General features: G+C 42.0%; 1 protein-coding gene across 2 annotated transcripts in view; it reads left to right on the plus strand.

Annotated features, from left to right (window-relative positions):
- The window catches only part of POP1 (POP1 homolog, ribonuclease P/MRP subunit), a 37,662-nt gene that overhangs the window by 569 nt on the left and 20,346 nt on the right, over positions 1-16,747 (plus strand). Inside the window, exons 2-9 of one of the 2 annotated variants that reach the window (XM_032316330.1) lie at positions 4,853-4,999; positions 7,002-7,169; positions 8,093-8,268; positions 9,685-9,933; positions 12,009-12,096; positions 12,530-12,717; positions 14,351-14,607; positions 14,732-14,831. In XM_032316330.1, coding sequence (XP_032172221.1) covers positions 4,855-4,999; positions 7,002-7,169; positions 8,093-8,268; positions 9,685-9,933; positions 12,009-12,096; positions 12,530-12,717; positions 14,351-14,607; positions 14,732-14,831 — 1,371 coding nt within the window. In that variant the 5' untranslated portion in view covers positions 4,853-4,854. The remainder of the gene's footprint in view (positions 1-4,852; positions 5,000-7,001; positions 7,170-8,092; positions 8,269-9,684; positions 9,934-12,008; positions 12,097-12,529; positions 12,718-14,350; positions 14,608-14,731; positions 14,832-16,747) is intronic. The other variant, XM_032316331.1, reaches the window with a different exon arrangement.

The raw sequence follows: 16,747 nt of genomic DNA on the forward strand, positions 1-16,747 counted from the left end.
CAGATAGTCCTGCCGCATCAGAAGGCGTGGTACTTGGCCAGGTATTTCTTATTCTGTTAATAAAGGCATCATAAGCACGCTCCACTCCATTTATGCGTGCAGGTTTACATTCAACAAATACATACTGAGCCCTGCTTTGTGCAAGGCACATTGCTTGGAGCTGGAGGTACAACAGTGGAAAAGACAGGTAAGATTCCTGTCCTGCCCTGCTTCTAAACGTAATGTTAAGAAAGTCCTTGTTATTCCTTCTCCTTTGTCCTACATACTGCAAAGGTTTGGTTTTCTTACTTCCTGCTCAAGAGCCTTCAGAGTTTTTTCATTGGTTTGGGGCTTCAAGCACGGAATGAAATAGAACTTCCAGTATGGTTTCCCTGGCCTGCTCAGTGTTACCCCTCCTACTGTCTCATCCTACTCAAGACATCCAGAGCCCTCGCTCCAGAAATCACACAGAAGATTCCTGAATACTCTTTCTTCCCCATCCAAATTCCAACCCCCTAAAATCCTATTTTCTCATTGACTTTTCCCGTGGATCCACATTTTCCCTTCTTACTCAGTTTCCTATTGTACCACACTGCAAAATTTGGTCTTTTAATGTTGTAGTCTTTTTTTCCTAATTGTTTTGGTTTTTAGAAAAAATAGTGACTAGAGCGAGACTGCCTGGTTTGACTCCCAGCACACTTACAATCTTATTGGCCTGGGTGAGGTTATGTTACCTCTCTGTGCTTCAGTTTTTCATTTATAAAATACAGGTGGTGCTAGTATTTCCCTTATGGAGTCTTGAGAATTGAATGAGTAAGGCATGTAGAATAATGCTTAACACACACAGTTCTCCATAAATGTTAGCTGTTTAAGACAACCAAATTCTGTAAGAAAAGAAGCTACAACCTTATGCTACTTTTGTATACACACAGCCTGACACTAATAAGCACAGAATAGATACCAAAAGGCTGTTAAATTTGATTAAACTGGACAATTTAGGAGGTACTTTTAAATACAAAATAATTCACCATATGATTCTTTAAATAAGAAGCTCTCTTGGGGCATGACAAATAATTTAACTTGTGTGAAATATTTCTTGTGAAACAAGATACCTGTATTCTTTTTCCAATAAGATATTTATTTATTTGAGAGAGAGAGAGAGAGCGCGAGACTGTGTGTGTAAGTGGGGGCGGGGAGCAGAGGGAGAGAGGGACAAGCAGACTCCACACTGAGTATGGAGCCGGAGCGGGACTTGATCCCAGAATCCTGAGATCATGACCTGAGCTAAAAACAAGAGTTGGACACTTAACTAGCTGGGCCACCCAGGTGCTCCAAGATAACCGTGTTATTTATTTATTTATTTTTTAATATTTTAAAAAAGATTTTATTTATTTATTTGACACAGAGAGAGATCACAAGGAGGCAGAGAGGCAGACAGACAAAGGGGGGAGCAGGCTCCCCACCGAGCAGGGAACCCGTTGTTGGGCCAGGACCCTGAGATCATGAACTGAGCCGAAGGCAGAGGCTCAACCCACTGAGCCATCCAGGTGCCCCAAGATACCTGTATTCTTAAGGGAAATTGTATATCTGTCCAAATCACCAACTTTTTAGATCTGGGAGAAATCAGGTTAATGGTTAATGCTCAGGTTGTCAAACTGAAGTAGTTCTAAAGGGGTATATCTCTGGTCAACCAGGTGATAGTAAGCGGTGTGAGAAAACATGATATGTCCAATTTATTTTATTATTTTATTTTTTTAAAAGATTTTATTTATTTATTTGACAGAGAGAGATCACAAGTGGGCAGAGAGGCAGGCAGAGAGAGAGAAGCAGGCTCCCTGCTGAGCAGAGAGCCCGATGCAGGACTCCATCCCAGGACCCTGATCATGACCTGAGCCGAAGGCAGCGGCTTAACCCACTGAGCCACCCAGGCACCCCTATGTCCAATTTATTTGAAGATTTTAGGGAAAACACATTTGTAAATACTGGCATATACTTAGTGCTCATTAATAGCTAAAGGAGTAACTGTGGAAACACACAAACTGAATATTAGGAATAGATGTAAAACTCACCTGGTTGTCCAGATAGGAGTTAAAATATCTTCTGGAAGCTATTTTTAAGCAAAATCTTTAGACCTCATAAGGATATAATCTATAGTCATTCTCTTCTGCTGTTAGAACTGTTAGAGGACCACTGCTAGTTCAATCTGCTAGTTTTTCAGTCTGGTATCAAAGCTTACCCCAGTCCCCGAGTCCCAGCCTCCTCCTGGCCTGTTTTAGTGCTCAGTAGATTCAAATCCAGATCGAATCAGTAGCATACTTCCCTGGCAGTGTGCTCTGTCTTGCTAGGTAAGTTCTGATTCAAGCAGATAATAGTAGCTGAATGAAATTGTTTTGTGAAATCATTCTGAATCGTTCTTAATGCAGACTGATCTGAGCCATGTCATTCACTAGCTGATTGGTTCTGCAGAACTTCATTTGCTTCCTATATAGTTTTTAAATTTGAGAGATGGTTTTGGGTGTACATGTACTTGTCTTTCATTTAGGTGAAAGTGAGATGACATAATCTTTGTAATTTCAATCTGGCCTCCCTGGGCCTGCTCAGTTTTATCTCTCCTCTGTTTGAGAGTAATAGCTACCGTAAATGAAGCCCTTAGTTTTTGCAAAGTGCCATGCTCAGTATGTTATGTACATTACCTTATTCTCACAGCAACGTTGTGATGATTCCCATTTATAGAGAAGGGGACTGAGGCTCAAAGAGGGAAAGTAACTTTCCTAAGATTATGTAACTAAAAAGCGTTAAGGAACATATTTGGTCCAGATTTTTCTAACTCCAAAGGAAGGGTCCTTAAATACTATACAACACTGGTTACTTTTATTTTGAATGAAACCCTGCATTGGGAAGGAGGTAAGTGAATGGTTGGCAGTTAATTCAGTGGCATTCGGTGGGAGTGGTGCACGTCTTGATGTGGCAGTCTGTTAGTTTTTGCAGGTGTTTTTGGTTGGCATAACTAGTGGGGTAACACTGCTGGCATTTCTCGGGCAGGGACCAGGGATGTTACACATGCTGGCGTGTGCAGGGAAGTCCCACAGTAAGTAGCCCAGTACCTGTTTTACATAAAAGCACAAACTGTCCGATACGTGGTTTTAATAGACACTGAACTTTCTTGGAGTGCAGTAAATCTAAAGGTTGTACTCCTTCCAACTCGCTTCCTTTCGCTGCTTTAGCAAGGGATGTTCACTAGTTTGGAAAGCTATGTCGACAGTGGCATTGTTGCCTTCTCTTTGAGGCTCTGGTACAACCCACCTATATTACTTTGCCTTTGTAGCTGTTGCATTCGTGGTAATTCCATGTATAGGTACCAGTAAGGACTAGTGTTAAAATATCGAAATGCTTTGAGAACGGCTTGGCTCTGCTACTCCGAGCTTCCTTCCTTCGCGCCGGACTCTTCAGATTCCCTATAGTCAGTAAGAAAAGAGTTAATGACTATGGCTTGGGGGCTTCCAGGCCTCTTCTCCAGCTCTACAGATTGCAGCAGTGCCTGTACTGGGGCCTGTGTTGTGATTACACCCCTGAGTTCAGACTGTCTCCCTATTAAATAAGGTCACCCAGTAGAGGTGACATAGTTACACACAGAAGGTACATGCTATTTTATTAAAATTACTTTTTAGTTCTCCTTTACATTATAGTTAGGCCACATATTGTAGGGTATATATTGTCAAAAGTTAGATGACTAGTAGGTTATGTTATTAATGAATTTAGTTTCAAAATAGAAAACAGATGTTTCAGGCCATTCAGGAAAGAAGAGGGAGGAGCGCCCGGGTGGCTCAGTTGGTTAAAGGGTTTGACTCTTGATACTGGCTCAGGTTATGATCTTAGTCATGAAGTTAAGCCCCATGTTGGACTCCATGCTTAGTGTGGAGTCTGCCCAAGACTCTCTCTCCCTCTCTCTCTCCCTGTTCTTTTTTTTTTTTTTTTTTTTTTAAGAGTTTATTTATTTGTCAGAGAAAGTGAGAGTGCACGCACAAGCAGGCAGAGTGGCAGGCAGAGACAGAGAAAAGCAGGCTCCCTGCCGAGCCTGATGCAGGACTCGATCCCTGGACCCCGGGATCATGACCTGAGCTGAAGGCAGCGGCTTAACTGACTGAGCCACCCAGGCGTCCCTCTCTGCGTCTTCTGTTCCCCACTGCTCTGTCTTTCAAATAAATAAATAAACCGGAAAACAGAAAGAAAAAGAGAGCTGTTGAGTTTGAGAGTCGAGAACTACTGAGTAAATCCATGAGGCTACTGAAGGATTTTGTCCTTTATCCTTGTTTTAAATTGAAATCTTTTGGCTATTATGAATTACAGGAACAGCTGGCCTTGTCTCAGTGGCAGAAATGAAAACATCAGTAATTTATGTGTTTGTAGAGGGCATCATATCAGAGTAGCGAGTAGTCTAGATCAGTGATTCAGGTGGCTCTTGTTTCAACTAAGAATTTTTTGCCTTGGCAGAGGGATCTTCTCTCATAACTCATTTTTCATTCTTTTAATAGACTTTGTGCAGTGTCAGCATTGGGATGTGATTGAATTATCTGGCGATACATTCTGGAATATACTAATAATGGTCTCTTCCATCAGTAGACTTATTTTTTTCCTGTTGAATTGGTTTTTTGGTGTTAATACCATTCATGGCTCCCCTAGAGGTGCCCCTGGTGATGCATCTTCTGTGGATCAGTATCATGATAACATTTTGATCTCATCAGCCCACCTCTAAGTAAAGATTCGTTATAGTGAAGAATTAGATTTTGTACATGAATTTTTGTTTACTACATGTATTTCTATTTTTGTATGGAAGTTCCCTGTGCCTGTACTAAATTTATTACTTTCTTTCCAGAAATGTCTAATGCAAAAGAAAGAAAACATGCTAAGAAAATGAGGAACCAGCCCACTAATGTGACTTTATCTTCTGGCTTTGTGGCCGATAGGGGCACAAAGTACCATAATGGAGGTGGAAGACCTTTCCACCAAGCTCAAAAACAAGGTAAGATACACAGTACTTTCTCCACTCTGTTTGGATAAAAATGCTTTCTTTTTTAAGACTTTTATTTTATTTATTTGAGAGAGAGAGAGCGTGCATGTGAGCCTGAGTACATGCATAAGCAGGGGGAGGGGCAGAGGGAGAGGGAGAAGCAGACTCCCCACTGAGCAGGGAGCCCGACTTGGGGCTCGATCCCAGGACTCTGAGATCATGACCTGAGCCGAAGGCAGACGCTTAACCAACTGAGCCACCCAGGCGTCCTTTGTCAGTTCTTTTTGATAGTTTTTTTAAAATAGTGAATAACCTGCATTAAAAACAGATACAGTTGACCCTCATTATTCGCATGTTTTGTATTTGCAAATAAGTTGATTTGTAACCCCCAAATTAATACTTATGGTACTTTGGTGGTCATTCGTGGACTTGTGAAGAAATGGGAGAAATTTGAGTCGCTCCATATGGACTTTCTTAGCTGAGATTCCCAACTGTGTTCTTGCTTCTGCTTTCTTTTTTTTTTTTTTTTTTGCTTCTGCTTTCTAACAGAGATGACCAGATGGGGGACACTAGCAGGGTTTTGCAGCAGAGCCCAGGGAGCTCTGTCTCCCACCGGGGATTGAGTTCCGGCAGATCACTTAGCACTTCTGAATCTCTTTTTTTCCTTTGTAAATAAAGGAAACAGAATGTACCAGGATGAGTTGTTTTTATGGTGTGAGATGGCAATCAGTGTGATATATGTGTGTATGTATTTCCTCTAGGAACAGTGGTTCAGTATTTGCTAATTCAATGTTCTTTGTGACTTTATAGTACATAACTGCTGGGAATATAATTGGCTATATTAGAGTGGGTAGGTTATAACTCTGCCTCAACACAATTACTATTAAAGCACACTATTTTCGGGGCACCTGGGTGGCTCAGTCTAAGCATCTGTCTTCGGCTCAGGTCATAATCCCAGGGTCTGGGATGGAGCCCAGCATAGGGCTCCCTGTTCAGTGGGGAGCTTGCTTCTTCCTCTCCCTCTGCTGCTCCCCCTGCTTATGCTTGTACTCTCTCTCTCTGACAAATAATTAAATAAAATCTTTAAAAAAAATTCACACTATTTTATTTCCTAAAAGAGGCACAGTATGTTTATTTTATATGCGTTTAACTTATGTGCTGATTTTAGAACCTTATGATATGAAGGTAATAGTTGTTCATTGGGTAGCAGTAGAAAATGCCAGTTTGGAAAGACAGCAAGTGGGTGACTAAGAACTTTATGGGGACACTTCAAAGAAGAGCATGGATTGGGTCTGATTAACTGAGTTTTAGACACATGTTCAAAAATTGAGATTCGGATCCAATAGTTGATGCCTACTATGCCATGTCAGAAGCCTTAACACATACTATCTCATTTAAACCTCCTAGCGACAAACTTTGTAACACGTTTCATGGTGTACAGAGGCATAATAATTAAAACTATAATGGAAGTAAACTGGAACACCATAAAATTCTCTATTGAGCTCTCCCTCCATTTACAGACAGGGATTCAATGTTATCTCAAAGTCAGTGGTTTCATCGCCCAGACATTTGTATAGAGACTTTGCTTTCATTTCTTTCTGTAATTTAGCACGGGCTCCCAACTTGAGTGTGCCAGAGAATTATGATAAAAGACTAAATATACAAAATCATGTAAATTGTAGCATTTAAGAGAGCTGAGATTTAAAAATCTATTTTGTACTGTTTGGAGAAAAGGTCCCTTGTATCAGTTATATGCAAGGTTAATTTGTCATGCTGACAACATTAGCCAGTGTGAGGCCCGCTAGCAGTGTCACCTTGGGCAAGGTAATTCATTCACCTCACTCTCTGAGATTGCCTCCTCTTTAAAGGGAAGATAGTAATAACCTCCTTACAGGGTGGTTGTAGGATTAAAAACATGATTAGTGTTGCCACTTAGTGAATGTTCTCTACTGTAATGCAGATCCCTGGTAAGGCTGACCTCTTTCTTTCTGTTTTCTTTCTGAAAATAAATCAGAGCCTTTCCCCGGAACTTCACGACAGCGGCAAACCAAAATGACCCACCACTCTCCCGTGGATCCTGATGTGAAGGAGCAGTCTTCCTCCAAAATCATGTTTAAAAAGAAGGGAGGTTGGAAAGCAGGTCCCGAGGGCATGTCTCAGGAAATTCCCAAGTATATAACTGGTAGGTGTTTGTGAAGAAGTGAAGTTTGATTACACGATGAGCTCTCCGTTTCTGATAAAGCCGGATTTCAGTATCTGTCTTGGCCCTGCCTCCCCATCTCCCCTCTCCTCCTCCCTTCTCGCCGCCTGCCTAGACTTGGGCTGTAGCTTCCCTGAACCTGATTGTTCTCCTCTTTTCAGTCTCTCTTTTCCCTCTTACTTGTCTTCTTAGAAGTCCATATCTGTGAACTCTTCCTTTTTGTCCTAAAATCTTCTTTTCCCTTCCCCTACCCGTTTTTAAAATATAAAATGCCATCTCTGCGTCTCAGCACCCATTTTCCAAAGATGAAACCAAATTTAACACAGTCCTAGGATAAGACCTCCAGGCCCTTTAGACCTTGTCTCCTGTCGCCTCTGCTATCCCCCAGCCCTGGATTCTGTAGGTGTGTCTTCTAACCTCTGTGCCTCCTGTTTACATCCAAAAATTTCTGTTTTTCTAGAAGGAAAAGTAGTAATAGTTATGGGTACATATTTGGAAAAAGCAGAAAAAATATATATATATATAAAAAAAAAAGCCCTTGAAGTCACAACCATTGTTAAAATCTTGCTTTTTCTTTGTTTTCTTATGGGATTGTTGCCCTTAAAAATGGCTGAGATTATATTGCCTGAAGGCCTCTGTTTTAAGAAATTCTTTGTAAACTTGCTTTAAACTTTTTATCTGATTAGAAAAGTAACACTGAATCCTGGTAGAAAAGAGAAGTTGAAACAGAATAGTTTCATAATCTTTAATACAGAAATAACCACCCTTGGTATTAATCTAATTGGGGGTTCAGGTGGTGGGTGAGTTGTAAGCCCACAGACTTCAGCTCTTTCTTCCTTCTGAGATCTACCAGAAGTACGGATTTGAGACTTAATCTTTATTGATGGTGCTGGTTTTGTTGACAGCTTCTACTTTTGCTCAAGCCCGAGCTGCAGAAATCAGTGCTATGTTGAAAGCAGTGACCCAGAAGTCTTCTAATTCGCTGGTTTTCCAGACCCTGCCCCGGCACATGAGACGGAGAGCCATGAGCCACAACGTCAAGCGCCTTCCCAGGCGGTTGCGGGAGATTGCCCAGAAAGAGGTATGAGTTTCACTTAGTGTAAATGTTTCAGTTAGTAGTTCCTAAAAGAAATTGAGAACTGCTAACCTAATAGAGTTAAAATGAAAAAAGCAAAGTGCTCATTTTGCATATTTTGATTTAATCATGGTTCCTCCCACCACCCCTTGCTATCTAATTAGCGGGCATTTGGATATTACACATACTATTTGGAAGCCCTTTCTTTTTTTTTTTTTTTTTTTTAGTTTCAGGTTGGAAGCCCTTTCTTCTAATGGCATTAAATACTTGATGGTCCCCTGCCAGATTTAAAATAAAATCCTAACCTTACCAGATAAGCGATTTTAATTCTGTATTTTGGGGGTGTGGCCAGCTCAAAGTTGGAAGGTTAAGGGAAAAAAGCATCAGTGCCTGGTATTTGCCTTTTGACTTTTTCAACATCGAAAACCTGACACTAGGGTTTGTCATTCAAGTCTAGTTGTTTTCAGCTTCACCAAAATCCTTGGGTTGGGCATTGTCAGATGTCTAGGCTACCCATGTCTCTGCTAGTTGATTCAAAAGTTCTCCATGGAGCACCTTCTCTGAACTGATATTATTCTGGTGGTGGGGTTAGAGTTCATCAACATAAACTCTTTATCCTAAGAGGCCCGTACGAGACTAAAGGGAAAGAGTTTTTGGGCTTTTTTCCCCCCCGCCTAAAAGTTTTGCTCAGCTATGAAGGAGATTAAGAGTGAAAACTGAACAGGGATTTTGTGCTTTCTAGACATAAAGTAAGGTTTGTTTCCTAGTGATCAGGTTTGGCATTTGTCTCTCGGGACCTAGCCAATGTGAAATATATAGGTTTTCCTCGCTTGATATTTTTCATCCTATGTTTTGAATTTTGTTCTAATCTCAGAGGTTAAAAGACCAATAACAAAAAAGCTAGCATCTGACTGTTGTCTTGCTCTTTCATATGAATAGCCACGGTAAGCTTATGTTATTGTGTGGAGCCTTTTATAAATATTCTAATCCTCATAGTCCACGAAGCTTGCGCAGTTAGTGATAGGACTGGGCTTCCTCTCTAAGTTTGCCCATCTCTGAGGTCTTCATTCTGTTGCCTCCCCTTCTGCTCTTTGGAGAGATAACCAAGTTAAAAAAATAAGCATACTGGGGTGCCTGGGTGGCTCAGTGGGTTAAGCATTTGCCTTCGGTTTAAGTCATGATCTCCAGGTCCTGGAATCGAGCCCCGTGTCGGGTGCTCTGCTCAGCAGGGAGTCCGTTTCCCCTCTTCCTCTGCTCCTACCCCTACTTGTGCTCTGTCTCTCTCAAATAAAATCTTTAAAAAAAAATTAAGCGTACTAATGGAGTCTACCTAATCTAAAGCTAGTCGTTTGAATTCCTCACACATAACTTTGTTTTGACACTGTTACAAAGTAGGATCTGCCTCTGTCCCTGAAACCGCAGGCCGAGAAAGCAGTACATCAGAAAAAAGAACATTCAAAGAATAAATGCCATAAAGCTCGAAGATGCCACAAAAACCGGGTGCTAGAATTCAACCGTAGACAAAAGAAGAACATATGGTTGGAGACTCACATCTGGCACGCCAAGCGGTTTCACATGGTCAAGAAGTGGGGCTACTGTCTGGGGGAGAGGCCGACGGTGAAGAGCCACAGAGCCTGCTACCGAGCCATGACAAACCGCTGCCTCCTTCAGGTGTGTGCTTCCGGCTGCGTTTCTTTTTCGGTTTGTTTCGACAAAATGGAAGTGATGTCTGGGCTCAGTCCTAAGGGGTAAGACAGTGGGAGAGTCGGGGAGGCAGAGGAAGTCAGGTAAGACGGAATAACGGAAATAAATTCGGTGTGATTAAGACGAAGAGAGTGGGATTGAAGATAACGTGAAGGGGAGGTTAGTTTGGGAGAAATAAGGAGGAACCAGGTCCTGCAGGGTCTTGATGGTCACATTTGAGATTTCTTCAGTACTGATTCATTTAGAAGTCATTGCTCCACACCAAATATTTGTGTGCCCTTAGAGCTATGTTCAAAATGATGTTCTGGATGCTTATGATTCAGTAGGATGCTGGGAAGTTTGTTCCAAATTCTTTGAGAGGACAGTTTGTTGTAGAGCTGGTGGTAGTATTATTCTTGTCCCTCTCCCCTACCCCAGTTGCTAACAAATTGCTTTCTCTCTCCCAGTAAATATTTAGAAATCTCTAGGCAGAGGATCTTTCAATGGCAGGATGACCTTGGCCAGATTTTTTTTTTTTAACATTTTTATCTGAGTGTAGTTGACACATAGTCTTAATGAGTCACAGGTGTACAACAGTGATTCTGCTTCTCTCTGTTATGCCACACTCACTGCAGCATAGCTGCCATCTGTCACCACACAATGCTATTACAGTATCATTGACTGTATTCTGTGTTGTGCCTTTTAGCCCCGTGACCTGTTCATTCCATAATTGGAAGCCTTGACCAAGTTTTGAAAGCCATTGATACTATGATTCTTTGATACCAAGATCTGGAGAGCAATATAGCAGAATAATCAATATAAGAACCTTTAAAAAATTGTGGTTAAATGTACATAACATCAAATTTGTACACTTTAATTACTTTCTTTTTTAAGGTTTTTGTTTTATTTAATTTGACAGAGAGAGGCAGAGCAAGAGAGGGAAAACAAGCAGGGGGAATGGAGAGGGAGAAGCAGGCTTCCTGCCGAGCCAGGAGCCTGATGTAGAGCTTGATCCCAGGAACCTGGGATCATGACCTGAACCGAAGGCAGATGCCTAACCAACTGAGCCACACAGGTGCCCCAAGATTTTGTTTTTAAATAATCTTTACACCCAACATGGGGCTTGAACTTACAACCCTGAGATCAAGAGTTGCATGCCCTACAGAGTGAGACAGCCAGGCACGCCCTTTAATTATTTTTAAGTGCGCACTTCTGTGGCATTAACCGTAGTCCCGTTGTTGTGTAACTATGGCCACCGTCCATCTCCAAATCTTTTTCATCTTCTCAAAATGAAACTACCCCTGTTAAACAATAACTCCCCGTTGCCCATCCTCTTGCTCCCAGCAACCACCATTCTACTTTCTATCGCTAGGAATTTGACCATTCTAGATGCCTCATGTAAGTAGAATCACACAGTATTTATCCTTTTGAGACTGACTTATTTCACTTATCATAATGTCTTCAAGGTTCAGCCATGTCTTCTCATGTGTTGGAATTTCCTCATGTTTGAGGCTGAATAGTACTGCGTTGTATGTGATACTCCCGTCTTGTTTATCTGTTTATCCAACAGTGGGCATTTGAGCCAGCTAGGAGCACTCACAGATATTCTTTCTGACAAGGATACCGTAACTTAACATTTTAAATGAAAATTCATTTTGACTTTGCTTAAGATTGGTTTAAGAATATTTGGGGTGCCTGGGTGGCTCAGTGGGTTAAAACCTCTGCCTTCGGCTCTGATCATGATCCCAGAGTCCTGGGATTGAGCCCTGCATCGAGCTCTCTGCTCAGCAGGGAGCCGCTTCCTCCTCTCTCTCTGCCTGCCTCTCTGCCTCTTGTGATGTCCGTCTGTCAAATAAATAAAATCTTAAAAAAAAAAAAAAAAGAATATTTGCTAATGTCCTAGGAATAGATAGATTTCAGATTTTGATTTATGAAATGATAGCTTTAGCAATTTGGTCTGTGTCATGGACCTGTAGAAGTTTTTCTGATGTGGCCTTTGGCTTCTCACAGTTTTCCCCCATGTCCTTTCCTGAGTATTTAATTACGTCTCTCCCTCTGTGCAGGATTTATCCTACTACTGTTGTTTGGAGTTGAAGGGCAAAGAGGAAGAAATCCTGAAGGCTCTTTCTCCGATGTGTAGCATAGATGCAGGTAAACCTATTTCAAAGCTGAGCACTATTTTAGTCTTTGAGTATTTACTCATATCCCTAGCAAGGAAGCTTTTTGGAATTTAAACATATATCAAAATGTGAGAGAGAGTTCTTGTTCCCAAGGAGCGTGTTAATGTTAGAGAAGTGGGGGTTGTTTCAGATCATTTCTAACGTTGTCAGGTGTTAAGTGAGAGAGCCGTTGTTCGGGTGGAGTGACTTCAGTCAGGCAGAAACTCAAACCTCTTCAAATCATTCATTCACTGTTTATTGAGAACTTAACCGTGTGCCAGGCTTTGATCCATGCAGTGATCAAAAGCAATGCCTCATCCCTCAGGGAGATAGACAACAAGAAACAGTGTGGCGATCGGGCGATAGCACTGCCATCTAAGCACCGGAGATCATGAGGTGTTACGTGTTGTCTTTGTTTACATCAGGACTGACTTTCGCGGCAGTTCACTGCCTGTCTGGGAAGCACCAAGGTAGTGTCCTGCTCTATCGGGCAAACAGATACCCTCGAGAGATGCTGGGGCCTGTCACGTTTATTTGGAAGTCTGAGAGGACCCCCAGTCACACTTCTGAGAGCAGGCAGTTGTGGATCTGGCTTCATCCAACGCTTAAACAGGTATAATCCTTGAGATGATTTCCTCACAACTCTGTTACTGCATTCTTTTTTTTTTTTTTAAGATTTTATTTATTTGACAGAGCGAGAGAGGGAATGCAAGCAGGGAGAGTGGGAGAGGGAGAAGCAGGCTTCCCGCTGAGCAGGGAGCCCGATGTGGGGCTTGATTCCAGGACCCTGTGATCATGGCCTGAGTCTAAGGCAGATGCTTAATGACTGAGCCGCCCAGGTGCCCCTGTTACTGCATTCTTAATTACCATTGAAATCAGTGCTTTGGAAGTTTAAGTAGTATAAAAGTTGGGAGGATAGCTTGGTATTTGAATATAGGGAAAAAAATGTTATGTGAATATGAAACGAAGCAAATCTTGACCTTTTACGTTTTGGTAAACCATACGCAAAAGTAGAGATAAAGACCCACTGTATAAATAGTGGCTTGAAGGGCTGCATTTGGTCTGATGCTCCCATGATGCCTGAATTCACTGGTATCTATGTGCTTGTCAGAGCCTCTTTGATGAGAAATAGCTGTTTTAAGTAAGTCTGATGATTTTTAATCTCTGTTACTCTTTTTTTTTTTTTGGTCTATTCACTGGTTTCATATGGTAAGCCGTAAATTTTCTCTTTAACCTCATTTTCAAAAAAATGTTAACTGTTCAGAGTAGTCATGTTGTTTTCATTACTCTTTCATTAATCTTCACAAACTTAGGAGTTTGGTTTTTTAAAAAGGTTTTATTTATTTAAGATTTTTTTCTTTCTTTCTTTTTTTTTTTTTGGTCAGAGAGAGAGAGAGCGCAAGCAGAGGGAGAGGCAGGCAAAGGGAGAAGCAGGTTCCCTGTTGAACAAGGAGCCCATGCAGGACTTGATCCCAAGACTGTGGGATTTTGACCAACCGAGCCACTCAGGTGTCCCAAGATGTTATTTATTTATTTGACAGAGAAGTGCACAAGCAGGCGGGACTCAATCCCAGAACCCTGGGATCATGACCCAAGCCTAAGGCAGAGGCTTAACCAACTGAGCCACCCAGGCGCCCCTGACACTTAGGACCTTTTTTGTTTCAAATGCCATGCCATATTTAGAAGCAACAAAAAAGCTTTTTTTTTTTTTTTTTTTTAAGATTTTATTTATTTGATAGAGTGAGACACAGCAAGAGAGGGAACACAAGCAGGGGGCGTGGGAGAGGGAGAAGTAGGCTTCCCACTGAGCAGGGAGCCCAGTGCAGGGCTCGATCCCAGGACCTTGGGATCAGGACCTGAGCTGTAGGTAGACACTTAACGACTGAGCCACTCAGGCACCCCAAAAGCTTTTTGATGATGGTGAATTTCATTTAATTTGTAAAGGGATAAAGATGTAAATTTTTTATTTTTTATTTTTTTTTTTTTTAAAAAGATTTTATTTATTTATTTGACAGACAGAGATCACAAGTAGGCAGAGAGGCAGGCAGAGAGAGAGAGGAGGAAGCAGGTTCTCCGCTGAGCAGAGGGCCTGATGTGGGGCTCGATCCCAGGACTCTGCATGACCTGAGCCAAAGGCAGAGGCTTTAACCCACTGAGCCACCCAGGCACCCCAAGATGTAAATTTTTTAAAGGGAGTAAAAAATAATATGAACTAAACCCCCTGAAGTGTCTCAACATTTCCTTAGGATATTTTAGAGGAACTCAAAGCAGCTTGCCAGTGTGTGGAACCCATCAAACCCACCGTCTGCACTCCCGGCCCCCTGCCGACAATATCCGAAGAAAAAAGCCAAACTGAACTGCCTGATGAGAAAATTGGCAAGAAAAGAAAACGGAAAGATGATGGAGAAAATGCTAAACCCGTTAAAAAAGTCATCGGTGACGGAACTAGAGACCCACACCAGCCGTCTTCTTGGATCTCCGCAGCCACAGGCATTATAATCAGGTACAGGCTGGATTTGCTCTGAACCCACTGAATAGTTTTAGTGAAGACTTGCTCTGTTTTCACCAGTGGCTCAGACACTGTGTACGGTGGACGTTTCCATCTTGAGACCTTTTCTCTCTTTCAGTGATTTGACGATGGAGATGAACAGGCTCCGGTTGATCGGTCCGCTTTCCCACTCCATCCTGACCGAGGCGCTGAAGGCCGCTTCTGTCCAGACTGTGAGAGTAAATGCGACTGTGGTGCTTTATTCCACTCATGTCCTTCTTAGCAAATTTGTGAGACCTAACATATTTCGGTACCGTTTGGGGCCACGGCCTATAAATGTTTCTTTCTCTGTCTCTGCTTCTTATCAAAGACTTGGTCACCTTCCACTTCTAGAAAAACAGATCTCAGTGAATCTAATAAGTAAACAGACTTGTTCTTATTAAATGCAGACTATCCATGTAGATGGTGAGTTTTGTGAGTTTTTTGGGTAACAGAGCCCTTAAAGTTACTAAAATTCTGTGCCATTTTTTGTTTGTTTGTACTTGTGTGGTGCATATTTTCTGGGGCTAGTTTTTTTTTGTTTTTTTTTTTAATTTAAATTCAGTTAACACAGTGTATTGTTAGTTTCAGAGGCAGAGTTCAGTGATTCATCAGTCTTACAGAACACCCAATGCTCATTATATCACGTGCCCTCCGTAATGGCCATCACCCAGTGACCCCATCCCCCCACCTCCCGTCCAGCAACCCTCAGTTTGTTTCCTATGATTAAGAGTCTCTTACAGTTTGTCTTCTTCTCTCATTTCATCTTATTTTATTTTTCACTCCCTTCCCTTCTGATTCTCTGTTTTGTTTCTTATTCCACTCATTCCACATGAGTGAAATCGTATGGTATTTGACTTTCTTTGAGTGACTGATTTCACTGATTTATTATATCATAGGTGACTGATTTATCATAACATACTCTAGTTCTATCCATATTGTTACAAATGGCAAGATTTCAGGTTTTTGATAGCTACATAGTAGTCCATTATGTGTGTGTGTGTGTGTGTGTGTGTGTGTATTTTTTTAAAGATTTTATTTATTTATTTGACAGATATCACAAGTAGGCAGCGAGGCAGACAAAGGGGTGGGGGCAGGCTCCCTGCTGGGCAGAGAGCCTGATGCAGGGCTCGATCCCAGGACCCTAGGATCATAATCTGAGCTGAGGCAGAGGCTTTAACCCACGGAGCCACCCAGGCGCCCCTCCATTGTATATTTATATCACATCTTCTTTACCTGTTCATCTGTCGATGGACATCTGGGCTCTTTCCATAGTTTGGCTATTGTGGACATTGCTGCTATAAACATTCGGCTTCACATGCCCCTTCGGATCACTACATTTGTATCTTTAGGGTAAATACCCAGTAGTGCGATTGCTGGGTCATAGGGTAGCTCTATTTTTAACGTTTTGGGGAACCTCCATGCTGTTTTCCAGAGTGGCTGCACTAGCTTGCATTCCCTCCAGCAATGTAATAAGGCTCTCTGGGGCTAGTTTTAAAGGTCTGTGGTCCCGAAAAGGTTAAGAGCAATATGTCTAGCGTGGCCCTGTCCAGCTTTCGGCAAGGGTGCACCGAGTGTGGTAGCTGTTAGCCCATGTAGTTCTTGAGCATTTGAGATGTGGCTGGTGTGACTGAGGAGCTGAATTTGTACCTTCATTGAATTTTAATTACCTAGAAATTAAATAAAAATAGATCTCTGTGGCCGGTGGCTACCAAGTTGCCCCTGCAGGTCTAGAGAAGAGCGACGAGGTTAGGAATCAGACGCTCCAGGTTCAGATTTGGTTTGTTTCCTTGTGTTAGCACAGCTGACCCTTGCGTGCCGGGGCCTCCCACAGAGTTCATGTGGTTAGACAAGATGTAGGTGGGAACAGATTTTGAGCTGTTAGAAGAAAAATACTTTAAAACTCAAAAGCTACTTCTCTCTCTCTGTGCTTCTACACCGGCCTCAACCAGTGTGTCTCACCGAAGCAGCTTCCTCACTTCCTCTGCTCTTCCTTCCTTTCCCCACAGCCTCCACGCAGGGAACAGAATGGTCTCTTACCAGTTGGTTCATATACTGTCATTTCCCGATCTAAAGCTGTTGAGTAGCTTCTTACTGTATTTGTGGTCGTTCATGT

This window comes from Mustela erminea, chromosome 16, assembly GCF_009829155.1.
Source record: "Mustela erminea isolate mMusErm1 chromosome 16, mMusErm1.Pri, whole genome shotgun sequence".
NCBI classification, from domain to species: domain Eukaryota; kingdom Metazoa; phylum Chordata; class Mammalia; order Carnivora; family Mustelidae; genus Mustela; species Mustela erminea.